Below are 20,175 nucleotides of genomic sequence, written 5' to 3'. Positions count from 1 at the left end.
GAATCAGAATCTCGAGCCGGTGGAGTGTGCGGCCGAACTCGAACTGTCTCATCAGTCCATGCGAATACTTCTTCTGGAGAATTGAAGAACAGGGTACGTGATTGATAAACCACTCGCAGACGGGCTGGATAAAGTAGGGCATACTGGACTTTGAGGCCCCTTAGGCGAGCCTTGGCCTCTGTGAAGGATTGTTGTTGTCGCTGCTTGGTGTAGTCCGGAAATATCAGAATCCGGTGATTATCGCACATGAGGGGTTCCTTCAAACGGGCTTGTCTCAGGATAGTGTCCCGATCATGGTAGTTAAGCAATTTGGCTATTACAGGCCGTGGGCGCTCTCCAACTGGTGGCTTCGGAGCAAGCGCCCTGTGTGCCCGTTCTATAACAAAGCAGCAAGAGAGGGACTCCAGTGGCAACCATCACTCCAGCCATTGAGTAAGAAAGACCTCCATATTCCCTTTTTCGCAATCCTCCAGAAATCCAACGAACCGTAGGTTGTTGCGCCGAGCCCGCCCTTCGGCATCCTCCGCCCGGAGCGCCAGGCCCTTCTGAATCCCTTCCATGGTAGCAACTTTCTTCTTTAATATTGCCGCGTCGTCCTCCACTCCGGTGATCCTTGTTTCGGCCTCAGTGATGCGGGCCACTGCGTTTTTTAAGTCCTGGCGCAATAGAGTAACATCAGATCCAACTGCCTCTATCTTGGCATCTAAGGTGTCTCTAGATTGGGTGATTGACGCCAGGAGCGCAGCATTATCCGGCCCCTGGGCTTAAGCACTTTTGTTTTCATTTTTTTGTCCTGTCTCTATGGATATTGATACTGAACTGTCCTGTAATTCCCCCATTCCCTCCACCTCCACTACATTCTCCAAGGTATATTCTAGCTACTACAATTGTTGAGCATTCATGGGTTATTGCGATTGCCATCCTAATTCCTTCATTTCTGAGTTAAGGGCAAAAAAGACTGCACATTTGTTCCATGATCCTCACTGGCTGCTAATGTGGTGAGATACAAAATTGAATCCAACTACCAAATGCCATGATTCATGGCCTGCAATTACCTCCGTGGGCGCATCTTGCAAGAAGGCTCAAAGAGGCTGAAAACTCCTGTCAAAATGTATGCACCTTCAGAAGGAGAAAAGGGTGGTGATATATGTGGACTATGGATGTCCTCTGAAAAGGGGCATGGCATATCTGATGGGCACGTTCTGCAAGAACATGAGTGAAGCCAAGAAAGACTACTTGTCCCATGGAGTCACCGGACTCACAAGATTTGCAAGTGGAGGCAAATGGTGGTGGCCACCTTGAACTCCTACAGCGTAAGTTCTTCGTGGTTCAGAGCAACTTTGGTAAGTAATTGAGACACATAATTGTTGCAGCTAGGCTCTTGTCATAGCTTTGAAACCTTGCAGATTTTTTTTATTTTTGGAAATCGATGAAAGACTAAACTTTTTTAAAAAGGATTTATGGCTTTATTTGGAGTTTGGTGGATGGAGTAAGCCGTCAAAACTTTATTAAAAGCGCCAATAGCTATAACAGACTTGTAATACAGTTGGGCATCTGCTATGTCTGTGACGGAGTGTCCTGTCCACCAAACTCTAAATAAGGACTTAACATTTTATGATTGAAATAATAAAATATCAGAGTGACACTGAAGGTTGTTGTCTATAGTAAGAACCATATAATAGCTCGGAACATTATTTTTATGTTACATATAATCTAATAATGTTTCAGCTCTAGGAAGACACCGTTCACCCGGACCATAGATTGTTGAACATGCACCGACTGTTAAAAGGCAGTGCAGACTGTGCCTTGCTGTACGACCATGTACAGTGACAATATCAAGTGTCTCTGTTTCTCTTTATTATCCAATTCCCCTTCCCGGGGTCTTCTTCTCTTGTCGGTAAATGGCTGGCAGTGGAATAGGAGAAGTGTAAAAGCACACATCACTCCTGCTCGATTCCGATTGCAATGTTAGTGCTTTTGCAGACCAAAAAAGACGGCCTACTCCACAGGACTTTTATCTTTCCTCTGGGCATGTCCACACAGCAGGCCTTTTCCAAAGAATATTTAAGACCAAGCATTTGCAATGCAATAGGTCTCGTATTTACACCAGTTCGAGCTATTAACATTGTAAATGATAAATCCTTTTTTCTTTGTTTTTGTTGTGAAAGCATAAACAAAAGGCATTGTTATTTACAATGCCAATAGCTTCAAGACTTGTATACCGTACACATATGTATTCTATATATTTGCAGTGATAGTGATTTTACACCTATATCAGTAAGTGATGGTGTTTTCACATCTAGATTTTTAGTGATAGTGATTTTACACCTATTTCTGCAGTGATAGTGATCTCATGGCTACATCTGCAGTGATAGTGATCTCACACATATATCTGAAGTAATGGAGAAGTGTGGCTCAATGGTTAGAGAGGCAGACCCTGATGCAGAGGTCCAGCCTGGGACCAGGGTTCAATTCACCGCCTCGGCGGGTCTTGGGCTCAAAATTCCACGGACCTGATAATTCTCACCTCGGTGCCTATTCCAATCATGGAGTCCCACTCTGCAACTCTGGGCAATAGCTTGCTTAATCTCCACAACGGCCCCCACAACGCTAAGGATGCCTGGCCTCCACCTTGGGGGTGCCCAGGAGTGGACGCCTCACAGGGAAAGCCAGGATGGGTTCCACAGCGGTATTCGTACAAGCGCCTTGAGACCCTTGCGGGTGAGTAGTGCGCTATACAAGTATCAATTTACATTTACAATGGTGATCTCACATCTATATATCTTCAGATGAGTGATTTTACACCTACATCTGTAGTGATGTCACATCTATATCTCCAGTGATAGTGATCTCACACCTATATTTGCAGTGATAGTGATCTCCCACGTATATCTGAAGTAATGGTAATCTCTCACTTATATAAATGCAGTGAAAGTGATCTCACACCTATGTGTGCAGTGATAGTAATCTCACACCTATATCTGTAGCAATGGTTATCTCTCACCTATATTTTTGCAGCAATAGTGATCTCACACCTATATCTGAGGAAATGGTGATGTAATACATATATATCTGGAGGGTTAGTGATGTCACACCTATGTGTGCTGTGATAGTAATCTCACACATATATCTGTAGTAATGGTAATCGCACACCTATATCTGTGGTAATGGTTATCTCACACCTCTATTTTTGCAGTGATAGTGGTCTCACACCAATATCTGCAGAGATGATGGTGTTATAACTATATGTGCAGTCATATTAATCTTACACCTATATTTGCATTGATCGTGATTTGAAACCAATACTTGCAGTGGTGGTGATTTCACACCTATATCTGCAGTGATAGTGATGTCACACCTATATCTGCAGTGATAGTGATCTCACACCTATATCTGTAGTGATAGTGATCTCACATCTAAATCTGCAGTAATGGTGATGTTATACCTTTATCAACATTTATGGTGATTTTCCATCTATATTTGCAGAGATAGTGGTGTTATTGGTGGTAGTGTTACATGTTGCATTGGCGGTGGAGGTACTGGTGGTATTGGTAGTGCTGGTACTGGTGGTTTTGGTGGTGGTACTTTTTTTGTAGTGGAATTAGTGATGGTGGTATTGGTGGTGGCGATACTGGTGGTATTGGTAGTGCTGGTAGTACTGGTACTGGTGGTTATGGTGGTGGTGGTGGTACTGGTTGTTGATGGTGGTATTGGTGGTAGATGTACTAATGGTAGTATTGGTAGTGCTGGTAGTACTGGTTGTTATGGTGGTGGTGGTGGTGGTAGTGGTTGTGGGGCAAGCTTCTTACACGAGATACATCATAAGCTTTAACAGTGCAGACTTTGCGCTCGGTCTCGATCCCATTACCAATGCGAGCTCACTTTGCACACAATTACAGCACTTCACACTTCACTCCCACAAACATCCAACATACCCCAGGTCAGTAGCAATTAATGTTTTCTCATATAAAGTATTAAATCATTACTTGCCATTGAAAAACTACTCCCACACACAACACCAACACTATTACTGCAGGCTTCTGTACACAAGCCACGAAAATAGTATATCGCATTTTCTAGCAGTACACGCTTGTGGCACACAAATATCACACATATGTCTTGGACTCAAGAAATACAACAGAAACAGTGCTTTAAAAAAAATAAAAATGACTACAGTGCCGTACGCCACTTACAGTAGGCAGTGCACTGTATTTAGCAGAATAGATTTATGATTTTAGGCCCAGGCAAAACCTCCCAGCGAAAAATAGGGGAGTGGACAAGCAGAGAAGACACCGTGCAAGTGCACTGCATTAAGCAGGAGACCACAATCAAACATTTATTGGCACAGTGGCAAAGGCCGCCCGCAGCTTCCTCCTTTTGCGCTTTACTAAAAGTGCACTTATTTTGTTGTATAATCAGTAGGCAAACAGTGTTTTTTTTAAAACTTAAAATCAACACAGTGGCAGACACTACTTATAGCCTCCTCCAGCCGCAGTTTAATTAATGTGCATTTATTTTGTTGTGTACGGTGCATGCAACCAATCTTTTTTTTAAAATAAATTTCAATACACAAAAAAACACTGTTTGTGTGCCTAATACATAACAAAACAGATGCTGCCTAATTAAAGCACAGCAAACAGATATGCCCTCCAGCATTTGTTTACTGTCTGGTAAGCAAGTCTTTCAATGTTATCTATACCACCATCTATTGTTAGTAATCAATTAGCAGCTAAAAGCAAAGTGTTCTGTTCTTTAAAGCACGCTGAGACATTGCGCCGCAGCCAAACATTACGTCCTGGTGACACAGCGGCTATTTTAATTATCCTGCATTTGTTTTTTTCTGCACTATGCAAAAAAGTTCAAACGTAGGGGGAGGTCGCTCAGCACACCAGGACGTCATCAGGGCCCTGTGGGCGCACGTCTTCCAGTTGCAATGCAAGCTTCCCTCACAAGAGATACATGATAAGCTTTCACAGTGCAGAGTTTGTACTCTCTCTCGCTTATATTACTAATGCGAGCTCCACACCACGGACACTAGTACTGCAGCCTCCCGTACACAAACCACAGAAATGGGACATCGCATATTACATCAGAAAATGCTTGTCTCACGCAAATATCACACATATGTTTATAGAGGGCAAGGTTGCTCACCACATCAGTACGCCATCAGGGCGCAGCTTTCCAAACAGAAATGCAAGTTTTCCTCACAACAGATACATCACAAGCTTCCACAGTGCAAACTTCTCACTCTCTTGTTCATATTAGTACACAAGCTCCACAACACCGACACTAGTACTGCAGCCTCCCGCACACAGACCACAGAAATGGTACATTATATATGACTGCAGTACACACTTGTCTCACTCAAATATCACACATATGTTTTGCACACAAATAATGCAACATTCCTTTCACACATGTATTAAACAAACCACACATTTCAGCAGAGCTAAATTATCAAACATCAAATGCGCACATGAACTGTACAATGTTTGTGTCCAACACAGAACTACAATAGCAGCGTACAAGGCTTACTAAGGAGGTACAAAGCAAACAAAAAAACGCCTGTAATATTAGCTCTCTGGGCGCAGCTAATGGCATTGTAACCTAGCGGCATAAACAACACATTTGAGCAGAGCTAAATTATTCTAGATTATAAGCGCATATGAACAGCTGTACGATGTTTATGTCCAACACAGGCCTAAAGTAGCAGCATACAAGACCTTTCAACTTTTACAAACCCAACATAACTATCGTAACCTCGGCCAGTGCGTATGTGTGACATGCGCACATGAACAGCTGTACGATGTTTGTGTCAAACACGGGCGTACAATGGCAGAGTATGAGGCAGCTGTACAATGTTTGTGTCCAACACAACCCCTAAAATAGCAGCATATGAGGCTTAATAGAGAGGTACATAGCAAACAAAAAACAAAAAAACGCCTTCAATGCTAGCACTCCGGGCGCTGTGACATGCGCACATGAACAGCTGTACCATGTTTGTGTGCAACACACGCCTACAATAGCAGCGTAAGAGGCTTGGTAAGGAGGTACAAAGCAAACAAAACCAGTACATTCTTCGTAAGCCAGCAGAAACCAGAGCCTTTGACCTCACTACACAATAAAGTTATGTCGGATTTGTGGACGGGGGAAGCCTGTTAAACAGTGAAGACTGCAGCTGGTTGGTGCTTTCTGAGGCTGTGGTATTAGAATACCTAGCTGCCTCGCATACCTCTTCTGCTCTTCAGAGGCCGGCCGGCCCAGCTTTGCAAAGACGAGAACTGTCCTCTCCATGATTTATTAACGGGCCTGGGATGCTAAGCGGCCCCCGACAGCGTCAGAGTCCTTCCAGGGCTGCAGAGCACAAGATAAATAAACAAGATTGCGGAAACATGAGCCACCACTACACGCCCCGTATAGATAAGAAATTCCTTCATGACAGCCGTGAAGCTGACGACCCAGTCCGGATGGGCCGTCCAAAAGGGAGACAGGGCGGTAACTAAGAAGCATCCTTTTCAATGGGAAGCCAGCGTTTAGCATAAACGCTGACACGACCCAATGAAAATGATGGGCGGGGCTTCAAGTCCCCTTCTGAAATCGCCTGATCACATTAGCTCTCGCAAAGCGAACAGCGTATGCGCGCTGCAATGCTAGGCGAGACCTTAAAAACCAATACATTAGGCTGCTTTTTGCATGATAGTTATTGAGGCGCAGAAGAATACACGTGACTGTTAATTTATACTGATGTTTTGGAAAATTTTCTCTTATTAAATAATTTCCAAACATTACTAGGTGCCATTCTGACTGTATCACTTTCAGCAAGCACTTATTTCTATACCAACGGTATGCAATAAAAATTATCTGCTTCCATTAATACTTAAGCTTTTTCTGAATTTGTTACGATACTTCAATCTGTAATATGTTTGGAAAACTAAAAACCTCCAAACGGATGAACATAGTGAAAAAGGTTCGAAATTGATCAGACAAATGTGCACATTATATTGATTTTTTTGTGGTGCATCTGAATGGAGACAGAAATATGTTGGTATGAACCACACAGACTAGACAAATTGTTTTCAAGACTTCCCCCTCGGCATTCCCCCTAAATACAGAACACAGACTGTTCACATCTCACGTCAAGTCCTTTTTTTGTGTCTACTATCAATGGAGATTGGGGAAATCTTTCTGTGAGTTTGGAACTCAGCTTCATAGAGGCTGTTTCCACATACATAGGGCCTCATTTCAAATTAAGTGGAGTGAAATTAATGTATGTTTTTATTTGTTATTTTCAATTCGCTATATTATGGGTGGTTAGATTTTTCCACAACATGTTTTTACAGGTGTGGGGGAACCTGCCCTGATTTGGCCAGACAGTAATTCTGACCTCAAAAACTGCATGAGGGTTTGGCTGCAGCAGCAGGCAGGTCTCATTCGGTGTTTTATTTTTTAAACAGTGGGGTGCCTACAATGCTCCCCTTTGACAGAAAAATGTTTACCTTGCCCCTCCCTGGGTCACTCTCTCTTACCCATCCCACCCACATGCCAGTGCTAGTTTATGCGTAACACCAACTGGAATGGTGAACTACAATAGGTTTTACAATGGGAAAATTCAGTCCCACGTGGTAATGCCCCATTCCACAGGGTTCTAATCGTAATTGCACAGCACTGGGATTGGTTTACCAAGTCGTAATCGCAAAATTGCATGAGATTTTACTGTCACCCCAGGACACTACAACTCGAGATCAGGGTCACAGACTAACAAGCATTTACAATGCAATGGTCTCGGCATCATTAAAGGTAGAGCTATTGGCATTGCTCATGACATTTCTTTAAATCATAAATAAATGGCATTGTCATTTACATTGCCAATAGCTTAATCGTTAAATAAATGGCATTGTCATTTACAATGGGCAACTGCAAGATTTTGTTTGTAATGTAAGGCATGCTTTCGCACTACTGTTGAATTTCATTATCGTCGCCTAGTGCTATTTTTCAGCCGTATATAGCGTGAGTTTTGTGGAGGTGCACCCTGCACGCTCACACACTGCTCACCCCACACACTCACACACTGCTCACCCTGCGTAATGCGAAAAGACCTAGCTCTGCCCTTCGGCCTGTGTTGTAATCGTACAGTAGGTTGTGATTAGCTGCGCTTGATTGGTTGAGGCGTCCCCTCCTTGCTGCTCCCTTCACAGAGGGCCGGCTGCCTCAATGAAGCTCCCACATGTTCAGCTGTTCTTTGTTTTAGCTCCTGTGTGTCAGTGCACTGTGTTAGCGCACAAGCATACCCTGCTCTCTCTGGAACAGGCACTCGGCACTCACCACTCTGCACTCACTACTCTGCACTCACTACTCTGCACTCTGCACTCACTACTCTGCACTCTGCACTCACTACTCTGCACTCTGCACTCACTACTCTGCACTCACTACTCTGCACTCACGACTCTGCACTCACGACTCTGCACTCACGACTCTGCACTCACAACTCACTACTCTGCACTCACTACTCTGCACTCACTACTCTGCACTCACTACTCTGCACTCACTACTCTGCACTCCCTACTCTGCACTCACTAGTCTGCACTCACTAGTCTGCACTCACTAGTCTGCACTCTGCACTCACTACTCTGCACTCACTACTCACTACTCTGCACTCACTACTCTGCACTCACTACTCTGCACTCACTACTCTACGCACTCACTACTCTACGCACTCACTACTCTGCACTCACTACTCTGCACTCACTACTCTGCACTCACAACTCTGCACTCACAACTCTGCACTCCCGACTCTGCACTCACGACTCTGCACTCACGACTCTGCACTCACGACTCTGCACTCACTACTCTGCACTCACTACTCTGCACTCACTACTCTGCACTCTGCACTCACTACTCTGCACTCACTACTCTGCACTCACTACTCTGTACTCACTACTCTGCACTCACTACTCTGCACTCACTACTCTGCACTCACTACTCTGCACTCACTACTCTGCACTCACCAGCGCTAAAGTCGGCAGATCAGGACGTTACACCACATCCTCAGATTTGGCACCCAGACCTTCGATGCCGCCGGCCGCGGGCTTCTGAACAAACCTTTTGGCCCAGCAGTTATTCTTTTACAAACTAAGCACGGGAAGCAATAATAGACTTCGAAGCTATGTCCAGTATAGGGAACTGTGACTTGATATCTGCTAGTGACCAGGTCAAGTCTTCTATTCCACTCACAAGCAGAAACGAAAGTAAGGCTTCTTTCCAGATTGTTCAGTTCCCAAAAGAGCTGTACCATGAGCGTGAAGACACAACACTAGCTAGTGAAGTATTCAAAAGAAAGATAATTTAATTTTGTGTACAGTGAACTAATTCGACAGTTGGATAAGAGAACAAACACATCACACATCAAATCTGGTGGTTATTTCCGTCCATTAAATCTGGTGGTGATTTTACATTTCTGGTTAAACCATTGTACTTGGGTCGCACGAGTAAGTACCAGAGTAAGCAGGGATGGCACACTTTACGTTTTGATGCTCCTTTGAAAGAATGCACTGTGGTGCATAGAGAATAAGCGCCAGCACGGCAAACTGATTCTGCTGTATGCAGCCTGATAACCGTGACCTCCTGGATTACTTCTTTCGCAAAGGTGCAGCAGCGGCCATTCACTTACCAAGAAACTGCAGCGTTCTTGCACATTTAACAGAAAACTCCAGCTATTCATTGTTTGTAGAAATATTTGAAATTATTATAATAGCACACATTTTTTTGCCATCAGTCTGCATTATAATCACCCTTGTAAAACTCTTGGGAAATACACAGACACGCGTTAGTTATGCTTAAAAATAAATGTTCTTTTGCTGGACAATTGTGCCTCTGAATTATTAATACTGGTATTTCAAAATCCACTTACACTGCTACACAAACGTTACTCACAGCTTATGCACCACACTGGAATGCACCACACCGGAAGTTTAGAACAAGCCGTGAGCTTGCAAGCTCCCGAACTTCCGGTTTCGGGATGTGCACGCTCACGGCTGTCGAGGGGCGGGACTTCCGTCTTTGCAAGAAGCCCGCGCCCGTGGAGTGGATGGCCCAGAGGACCAGTGGCAGCAGAAGTCAGGAGTGGCGGCTGAGGCGGTAAGTGGGGCTTGGCACGTGTGTGTGTGTGTGCGCGTGCGTGTGTCTGCTTGTGTGTGTGTGTGCGTGCCTGTGTGTGTGCGCGTCCACAGACCCTGGTTGGCTCGTGCACCGCTCTATCTCCCTTGAGGAACAAGTGGGCGACAATAGGTCTCGATGCCGAGACCTAAAAATGACCCAGGTTTCAAGCCACCTAAATCTACTACTAAGAAGAATAAGGTACCAGTATGGAGGGACGTGTTATAAATATTGTCTGACAAAACCTTTAGGACCTAAATATTGTTTACAAAAATATCATCCTAAAAGAGGTGGTATAAAATCTACACCCAATGGGATGGTATTTTGGTAAACAATATTTTGAATAGAATATTTACACCCAATGATTTTTTTGTCAATGATATTCTGACATATAACCAAAAGTTTTTTATCAAAAGATATTTTTGTGTCCAACAATGGATGATTAAATATATAGCCAACATTACCTTTTGACTGGACCATCCCATTCCTGCAAGAAAGGCCAAGACCAGCGTGCAGAGTCCTCCAGATCCAGGGAAACCAAAGAACAAGCTTCCAAAGACAGCAAACACAGACAGCCCCAAGATCAAGTAAGCTCTCGTCCATACAAGGTTCCCCTATAACCGCGAAAAAGACAACAATTTGAAATTTCATTTAACAAATGCGCATATTGACAATGCTGCAACAGCAATACTATATTTGCCAATAAAACATTTTTAAAAAAGTACATATTGATAACGTCTGTAGCATCTTTATGTTATATACATAACTCAGAGTGTTATTTAAAATCCTAATTTTAATAATCACAGGATTCTTAAAATAGTTGAACATTTACTTCTGTATGCTTATGTTTGGAGTAAATTTTTTACTTTTAATTTTAATCCACAGAGAATTTGGGAAGTACTTCTGAGACGTTTCGAATTTTACATAAATGCAATACCTACACATTTCCGCATAGTTGGTAAATCTGATGCACATATAATTAAAAAGTACTTTTGCACTTAAAAAGTAACTTCCACCAATTTTAGGGGTGCTCCAATGCTATTATCTTTAATAGTAAGTATTTCTTGCTCTTGACAGAAGTAGAACTCCGTCTGGAACCAGGATGAGAATGTGTCTGCAAAAAGTACCCCTAACCCCGAAGATTTGTGGGTGTTAACTTATTTAGGCAGGCATCTTCAAGCATATTTTTTTCAGAAATATTACGATACCATACTATTGTGAGCAAATGTCATCAAATATATTCACGTGGCGAATACAAAATGTAATTTCACACATGTAAGTAAAATGTTACTTACCCTGTAAGCATCTGTTCATGGCATGTAGTGCTTTATATTCACATACTGTACATAATCCTGTCATCTAGTATTGGGCTTGGATGTGTACAACTTGTTTTTCTTCGAAGAAGTATTTTGAGTCATGAGGTATAGTGACTACTTCCATGACTGGTAATGTGCATGGACATTGGCTCCATGGTTAAATTGTTTTCCAGCATAGTGGGTGAGGGTGGAGAGAGAGTGTGAAAATGCAAAATGATAACTACGCAAAGAGAAAAAATATTAAAGGAATACAGGAAAAGATATAAGACAACCAAAGGCTCACGGAGAGGAGGGTGGGCACATGTGAATCTACAATACTCCATGCTATGAACAGAAGCTTACAGGGTAAGTAACATTTTCCGTTCATGGCATATAAAGCTGCAGCAACACATGCTATGCATAGAATGTAAAGCAGTTATATTCCAAAGTGGTGGCTTGCCAGAGGATGTTGCAGAGGTTTGGGAAAGTGTACGTTGTACAGCCTGGTATACATGAGCTACAACATCTACAAAGTAGTGTCTGGTGAACATGTGTGGTGTGGACCACGTAGCTGCCTTACAGGTATCAACTGTAGGGATGTTTTCTATCAAGGCCAACGAGGCTGTTTTTTATGTGTAGAATGCAGCCTAGGTGGTACACGAAGCTGATTTATGGATTTAGCACAGTAGGTTTAAAAGCACTTGACCAGCTAGCGAGCTACACCAGCATTTGAAATAGCACTACCCCTGTGAGGTCTAGAGCAGGCGACAAGCAGCAACTGCATTTTACAAAATGAAATTTCCCTGTCAACACAGCACATGAGCACCATTTTTACATGTAGTGTGCAAAGGGCTCTCTCTGCTACTGAGCCTGGGTGTGGGAAGAATACTGGGGATTGAAATGTCTAATTGAGATGGAAAAGAGTGATTACCTTGGGTTGTAACTTTGGGTTGGTTTTAAGCACTTCTCTGTCAGTGGGAACATTAAATAAGGGCTCTTCCAATGTGAGTGCTTGGATCTGATTTGCAAGGCTCAAAGAAGTGATTGCAATGAGGAACACTACCTTTCAAGACAAACATTGGAGAGGGAATGCATGAATGGAGAGGTTCATAAGGGGGTTCCGTAAGTTCTAGTGAGAACTATGTTAAGGTTCCAGGACAGGATCGGGGGCAACCTGGGAGGAATAACTCTCTTAAGTCCTTCCATAAATGCTTTAATGACTGGTACTCTGAATAGTGGTCCCTGTATTGTAAGTATGTTGCCACTGCAGCTAAATGTAAACTCATGGAAGTGCAAGCTGGCCCAGAGTGTTGCAAATGCAGTAGATAACATACTGCACTGTTGACTTGGGAGGGTCAACGTGCTTGGGTATGTAGTAGTGGCCAAATTATTTGACTTTGCTACATAGCATGCTCTAGTGCAGCCGACTTGAAGCCCGGGCCGAGGAAGGTGCAGCTGGACCCGATTGGGGCCGGGGGCAAACGCCGCCAGGAGATGGGAAGCCCCCCCATTGCGGAAGACCGTGAAAAGGGGGCGCCCCCAAGGTAGCCGACACCCTCCCGAGCAGGAGGCGAGTTGGCGAGCGGCTGGGGGGAGGGATTAAATAAGGGCGAGAGGCCCTGAGTAAAACACAACCTCCCTCTGCCAGAGGAAGAAAGAATCGGCGGTTCGCGGGCGGGGATCAGGCCGTCGAGGAGGAAGGCGGCGCCGGGTGCGGTCGTGGTACGGCGAGGATCGGGCTCCATCCGGCGGGAGCTGGGCACGTAGGAGAGGAAATCCAGCTGTAGGAACGGAAGGCAGCGGCAAGAAGCATTGAGGAACCTGCGACCCGGTGCCACTATCTTCAGAAGAGCAGAGTTCAACGTTCCCCTGCACCGACAGCTAGGACGGCGGTGCGAGAAGGCGTTGGGCACCTGAAACTTCAGCGACGATGAGGGGTCTAGAATGATGGCACAAGGAGTCCCAGCATCAGCTACAGTGAGCTGTGTGAAGCTGGCAGGGCAGCAATTTGAGTTCTGGCTTGTCCCACTTTTATGGCCAGGAATGCCGGCTTCCTCGAGGCCCCTGAAGCCAACACGACGGCACCTAAGGAGTGTGCCCAGAATCAGCAAGCGCTCCGGCTAATGATAAGGTGAGACCAGGAACAAATCTGGAGGGCTCTGTTGGTTTTGTAGTGAAGGCAGGGCCCTGCTTGCGCACATTGCTATGTTAGCATAGGCTTATTAGAAGTTTAAAAGCCATTTTGCCTTTTTGCTGCTTTTGCACACGACACTGCATGTAACTGTTGTTGTAAGTTTGACTGCGTGAATATCTTCACATGAGAATGGTTTGTTTTCAACATCCCTAGACTTACATCGTGACCTTAGTCTGCACAGTGAGTGCTGAAGCCTCCAAGGTTATCATTACAATGTTAGCTGATATTCGGGCTGACACAACATGCACGCAGCTGCAGCTAACTGAAATTCTGGCGCCCTTAATATTGCACTACATGCATGATTTTTGGCACTTGGAGAAAATCCGTTTCCAGAGAGAGAGAGAGAGAGCTTTTGCAGATCCTGATGTAATTCACCTCTGCTGATCTTGGAGGGATGAGGTTCCCCATTCAAGCCTAAGAGACCTTCTATATTGTATAAAACATAGTTCCTAGCAAGGGAGGGTGGCATATAAGGCACTATAAGACCTGTTTCCACTATCATTATAATATTATTTCTCCCTTTGTGTTTTAGGGAATTGTAACACTGCTCATCGTATTATTATTATTATTTTTTTTAAATCTCTTTTTATTAGCAGTTAACAAACAAAAGACATCAGGTGACATTAACTGGTTACACAATTTTCAAGTATACAGGTCCATATATCAAATACTTACAGTATGATGATCAAGGGGTCACAAGGACTCCTGCGCCTCCTCTTCTTCCAGACTGATCGGAGGTGTACAAATGTCACTACGGTAGCAGTTCCAGTCTGCCCAGACCTTACCCCACGTCTGGGGACAACCTCTAGAAACGTAGACCGACCTCTCTCTGAACATGCACCAATCCATATCTTCTACCCATTTCCGGACCCGGGGTGGCTCTTCCGCTCCCCACAGCTGAGCGATGTTGCGCTTGGCAACCATACATGCTAACGTTACCTGCTACCGCTTAAACGCACACAGATCTGTGGGTTCCCAAACATGTAAGATACACCTTCGAGCCTCTGGCCGGATCTCTACCCCAGGACATCCTGCAGTTTATCGTGAATCTCCACCCAATAGACCTGTACATCCCTAAAGTGCCACAAAATATGCATGAAAGTGCCAAGTTCTCCACACCCTCTGCGACATTCCCCACTCTCTGATCTACCCATTAGGATGAGACGATGCCCTGTGACATATGATCTATGAAGAATCTTTAATTGCACCAACCTGAGCCTCATCTGTATTGACACTGCCCGTGGAGAGGAGACCGCCTCCCGCCAATCCTCGTCATCAAGCTCAATTCCATCTGCACTCCACTGTGTCCAAATTAGTACCAGCGGGTCTTCCGTATTATTAATTAGTTTTTTATATATTAGGGAGATGGTCTTTTCCGGGAGATGACCATCCAATACACGGTCCTCAAGGGGGGAGGCATCTGCAAGCAGTGTGCCTACTGGGATATGTGTAAGTAATGCAGTCTGACCTGGAGATAGCGGAAGTGCTCCCTATCATGAAGGTGATATTGCTGCTTAAGGGAATCAAACGTATGTATTGTGTCGTTCCCCCAGACGTCTTTGATCTGTGTGATCCCGATAATTTCCCACTTGTCGAACCTCTTAGATTTACAAAGGCTACCTAATATCTCCGAGAGCAACAGTGGGGTGGCAAGCGTTAATCTCCCCTCCCACTTGAGGCGCCTGTTGGCAGCGTGCCACACCAGAACTGCGTGTGCCGTAGGACCCACAACGGGAAACCATCCCGATCTGGAATACAGTGCCCTGGTGAACTCGCCCCCAGGCACTTGCCAGAGGTCCATTGTGGACCCGTATATAGCGTGATTTACCGCCGCCAACTGGGAGGCCCAGTAATATTTTCGTAGATCAGGCAACCCTATTCCTCCATCATACCAGGGGGGAAGGGTGAGCTTGGAAAAGGCTATATGGGGTCTACCCTCCCAAAGAAGCTGTCTCTGAAAAGCCTCTACTTCCTTGAAATAAGACGTTGGTGCGCGGTCCATAGCATTCTGGAGCGTGTATAAGAATCGGGGAAGGGCCATCATCTTGAAGAGCACTGCCCTTCAAGAGATAGTGGAAGTGCCCGCCAACGCCCCACGTCTCTTTAAAATCGAGCCATAGGGGGACCCAAATTGTTATCATATCTTAATTTCGGGTCAAGCGTAACATAGATACCGAGATACCGAAACCTCAAGGGCTCGACCTGTATCGGGCAGTTCTCCGGGATCACTCGCGGGTCGCCTCTGAGGGCAAAGAGCACCGACTTTGACCAGTTGATTGCGAACACAGAGTACCTCCCAAATATGGCAAGCACATCCAGGAAACATATCAGGGTGCCCCTTGGATCGGTGAGATAGAGCAGGATATCATCGGCATACAATTACATTTTATCCTCCCAATCCAACGTCCATCACAGTTCTCGGATCGATCGGTCCCATCAGACCTGCAAGTGGCTCTAGCGCTAAAGCAAACAAGAGCGGGGATAAGGGGCATCCCTGCCTCGTGCCTCTGCCAAGGGGAAAGACAACAGACATGAGTATTTACCACTACTCTGGCAAGGGGGTCAGCATACAATAGTCGCACCCACCCAATGAACTCTGAACCAAAGCCCATCTTTCCCAAGACTGCAAACAAGTAGGGCCACTCAACCCTATCAATGTTATAGTGGCATCGAGTGATACCAGCACCGCCGGCTCCTGGATCGTCGGGGACCTACCTAATACTCCATGTAACCTGCGCAGGTTAAGAGCAGTATTTCAGTTTGGCATAAAGCTGGATTGGTCCGGATGTACCAGGGTAGTGATGACCTTGACAAGTCTTGTCGCCAACAACTTAGCCAGAACTTTAGGCTCAGCATTTAGTAACGAGAATGGCCTATAGGATGAGCAGAGTGTCCCAAGCTTGCCCGCTTTGTGGATGAACATTGCCATCCGCTGGTCATAGGGGAGCCGACCCTTCTCCTTACTTTCTGCGAACATGGACCGCACAAAGGGGGCCAATATGTTAGCACTCAGTTTATAAAGTTCTATGGGAATCCCGTTCAGGCCCGTAGCTTTCCCGGAGTAAATCCCTCTAATGGCCTGAGCCACCTCGTCGTTGGTGAGTGGGGAGTCTGAGTATTCCCGATTGTTATCTGGTAGAGTGGGCATCTGGATATCCTTGATCATTTCTACATTGTCTACCTCTGAGTACATCCTGGCGGTGGTGTATACCCCCCTATAGTATTCCGAGAACTCGTCAGCCACTGCTTGCGGGTCCCTTATCGTACTGGAGTTTTCCCCCTGTAACTCCGGCACCAGCCTCGACGCCAACTCCCCTCTCTCAAGCCACGCTATTAATTTGCCTGCCTTGTCCCCAAGTTCATAGATCCGGCCCTGTGTCTCATCATTTTGTGCTCTAGCCTTGTCTCCAGCGAGGCCCCTATATTCATCCTCGTTTTAGGAGACAAAGGTTCTTAGCTTTTGTGAAAATAGAGAGCAATTATTATATAGAACACAATAGGCTGCTATATATTTAACTTCCTTGTCCAGCCGGACAAGGAATTTATTTATCAACAGATAAAAGATAATTAGTTAAAATACATTTCTACAACAGTGGTACTTTGCAGTAAGACACACTCCTGTGCCGTACCAGGAGGAAAAGAGAAGTAGAAAAGAGTGAAAGGGGTGTTTCAGGCAAAGGAAAAAGAGCAGGCAGGGTACTGTTGTGAATCAGAAGTTTTGACAGTATTGCCTGGAGTAGTACATACAACTTCAAATACAAATTATTTTCATGTATGGCCACTCATGGGTGTCGACGTTTCGATCCCTCGCAAAATTAATAAAGGGGGTCATCTTCAGGACTTAAACAAAAAGTTTTGCCTGGATTATGAACGCCTGTTGGGGGAACAATGAGGAACAGAGAAAGTGGAAAATTGTCAATTTAAAGGATTGAGGAGAGCGGTCAGTACAATACCCTTTTTGACACTTACAATAATAGGAATCGCAATTTGTGAAAAGTGCTGGTGAAAGTGATAGTACATTCAGACAAGTTTTGCATTTAACACAAACAAATTCCTCGGAATCGCAGTGACCAACTCATGCTTATGGTGGCTGGTCTTGGAGTCGGTGCAAGAATGTGACTACAGAATTTGCTCAACCCTCTGTGGCATAGTGTTCAGGTGAGCAAAGTGCACTTAAATCTGTCAAGGTAACAAATTGGCATGTTCTATGTGGACGGGGCAGGGGCAAAAAATTAATTAATCAATAGCCTGAGCGTGATGCAAAGCATACCTCTTGGTGGAGGTATCGGGTTGCGAAGCTGGCGTCGCAGGGGCCTTAGGGGTGATGTAAGTAGATGAGTTCGAATTCCTGTAGTAAAGGAATTGACACGGTCATCAACTAATTCTGCCTCTGTTGTGTTTATTTAAAAAAGCAGGTGGAAAAGGGGGCCTACTTTGGGCTAAATGGTTGGTTACCCGTTGGTTGCTTTCAATCAAGACTTGCACGGCTTTGTTTGTAAGCCATGGGCTTATTCATCCTGGCACAACTTTAATCAGTGCACATCGTCTGGGGCTGCTGTCCGAGACACCTCCTCCTCCAGTCTCACCACTTCCGCCTCTACCCTGTCTGTTTTGGCCCGTTGCTTCTTCTTTTTCCCGGCGCCCAGAGACACAACCTCCCCACGAATCACAGTTTTAAAGGCTTCCCATAAAGTCTGTGCCGGGTCCACCATACCACTATTTTCTTGGAAATATCTTTCCGTAATTTTAATGACTTCCTTCTTTGTGGCCGGATCTTTCAGTAGCCACGCATTAATTGGGGCTACTCTTCCCACATCTGCTCGACCAGTCTCCACTCGGAGCCAGATCGGGGAGTGATCTGAGACTCCTCTTCCCAGGTGTCGTACCTCACACATCGAGGCGGCCTGAGCTGCTGCAAGCCCCATCGTTTCTAAGAAATCGGGAGACATCTCTGCGCCTGTCTCAATGTTCGTGCTGGGTGTCTATCTAGTTCTCCGTCTACTACTGCGTTGAAGCCCCCCCACCCCCATCACCAGGGAACCTAGCGGCAAGTAGAGGAAAATCGTGCCCAGTTCACAGAAGGTGTCTGCTTGAAGACCGGGTGGAACATAGACGGTCAAAAAAGTAACTACTTTCCCCTCCCACTGTCGCGATATCCCGATGTAGGGGCCTCGCTGGTCTGACCATGTGGCCTGAATGCAAAGGGGGAAGGAGTTCTTAACTAAAATGTCGACTCCCCTTGATCCCGAGGTGAACCCAGCATGAGCGACCAACTTATAACCTCCTCTGTGCATCGGTTACCAATGAGATGAGTCTCCTGAAGTAGCACTACATCTGAGGAGGGCCTTCTAATTAGCTGATTCACCATTCCCGTCTTAAGTTTATCCCCGAGACCGTTCACATTCCAACTGAGCACAGTCATCCCCGACACTGGTCTAATGCCTGGCATTGAAACAGTATGGACAAAATACAAGCATAGCTCTGTCACCTGATGCTAAACATAAAAGAAAAAGAAAAAAAACTAATTCAAACAGATCTACAACCCCCTAACCCACAACCCTTTCAGCTCCCACCCCCCCCCTCCCTGCACCCCTGCTCACGGATTCCGCCCATCCCCAACTCGCAGTATGCCTTTCGCCCCAAGACCAACTAACAGCTAACTAAAAGTAGAAAATAGGAGATCTGAGCCCCTTCCTCCCCTAACCCCTTTTAAAGGACAGCCCATCCCCTTGCCTGCACCACTCCTTAATCTCAAAGTAAGGTAAGACGAGGCCCTCGTGGGTGTAACCCACTACCTGTCAGACTTAATAGTCATTAGCACAGAAGTCTTCGTCACTCCTGTTCCTGCATGTCGCCGCCACCATCTCGGTCTCTTCCCTCCGGCCAGCCCGGGGGGCGGCTGTCGAGCAAATCTGATGCAACCTCCGGATTGTCGAAAAACGATGCTCTTCTCTCGACCTCCACCCTCAACCGGGCCAGAAACATCATTGCATATTTTAGACCTTTGTCTCAGAGCTTCTTCTTCACACCAAGGAAACTTTGGTGCTGCCTCTGAACAGTCTGCATGAAATCAGGAAAAAACGAAAGAGTAGTGTTTTCATACTTCAATGGGCCCCCGGAACGAGAAGCCTGCAGGATAGTGTCTCGGTCTCTAAAATTCAGCACCCTTGCAATCATTGGTCGGTGGGGGGGTGCTCCAGGCCGGGGCCTCCCTCCGGGCACCCTGTATGCCCGTCCGACCGTGAAAAAGATGCCCAAACCCTTGGGCTTGAGATGATTGAGAATAATGTCTTCGATGAATAGACCTGGGGGCTGGACCTTCGGCCCTCTCGGGAACTCCTATAATACGGACATTGTTCCGGCTGGCCCTCCCTTTATACTCATCCAGTTTCCGAACGGTGGGGTCACTGGCGGCTCTAAGGTCACGCACCTCCTGCTGAAGCAGAGCCACATCATCTTTTAAACTTGCCGTCTTTATGTCCAAAGACTTGACTTTCTCACTTGTCTTCGTGAGGTCAGCGCAAATGTAGTTGA

The 20,175-nt window shown here is 45.6% G+C and overlaps 1 protein-coding gene across 2 annotated transcripts in view; it reads right to left on the bottom strand.

Moving 5' to 3' along the window:
- The window catches only part of SLC9B2 (solute carrier family 9 member B2), a 368,958-nt gene that overhangs the window by 52,147 nt on the left and 296,636 nt on the right, over nt 1-20,175 (bottom strand). For both annotated transcript variants that reach the window (XM_086961576.1, XM_086961577.1), the window contains exon 9: nt 10,617-10,766. In XM_086961576.1, the coding sequence (XP_086817702.1) occupies nt 10,617-10,766 (150 nt within the window). The remainder of the gene's footprint in view (nt 1-10,616; nt 10,767-20,175) is intronic.

This window comes from Lissotriton vulgaris, chromosome 3_1, assembly GCF_964263255.1.
Source record: "Lissotriton vulgaris chromosome 3_1, aLisVul1.2, whole genome shotgun sequence".
Taxonomy (NCBI): Eukaryota; Metazoa; Chordata; class Amphibia; order Caudata; family Salamandridae; genus Lissotriton; species Lissotriton vulgaris.
Note: the sequence above shows the minus strand (reverse complement) of the source record. Positions and strands in the feature narration are given on the sequence as shown.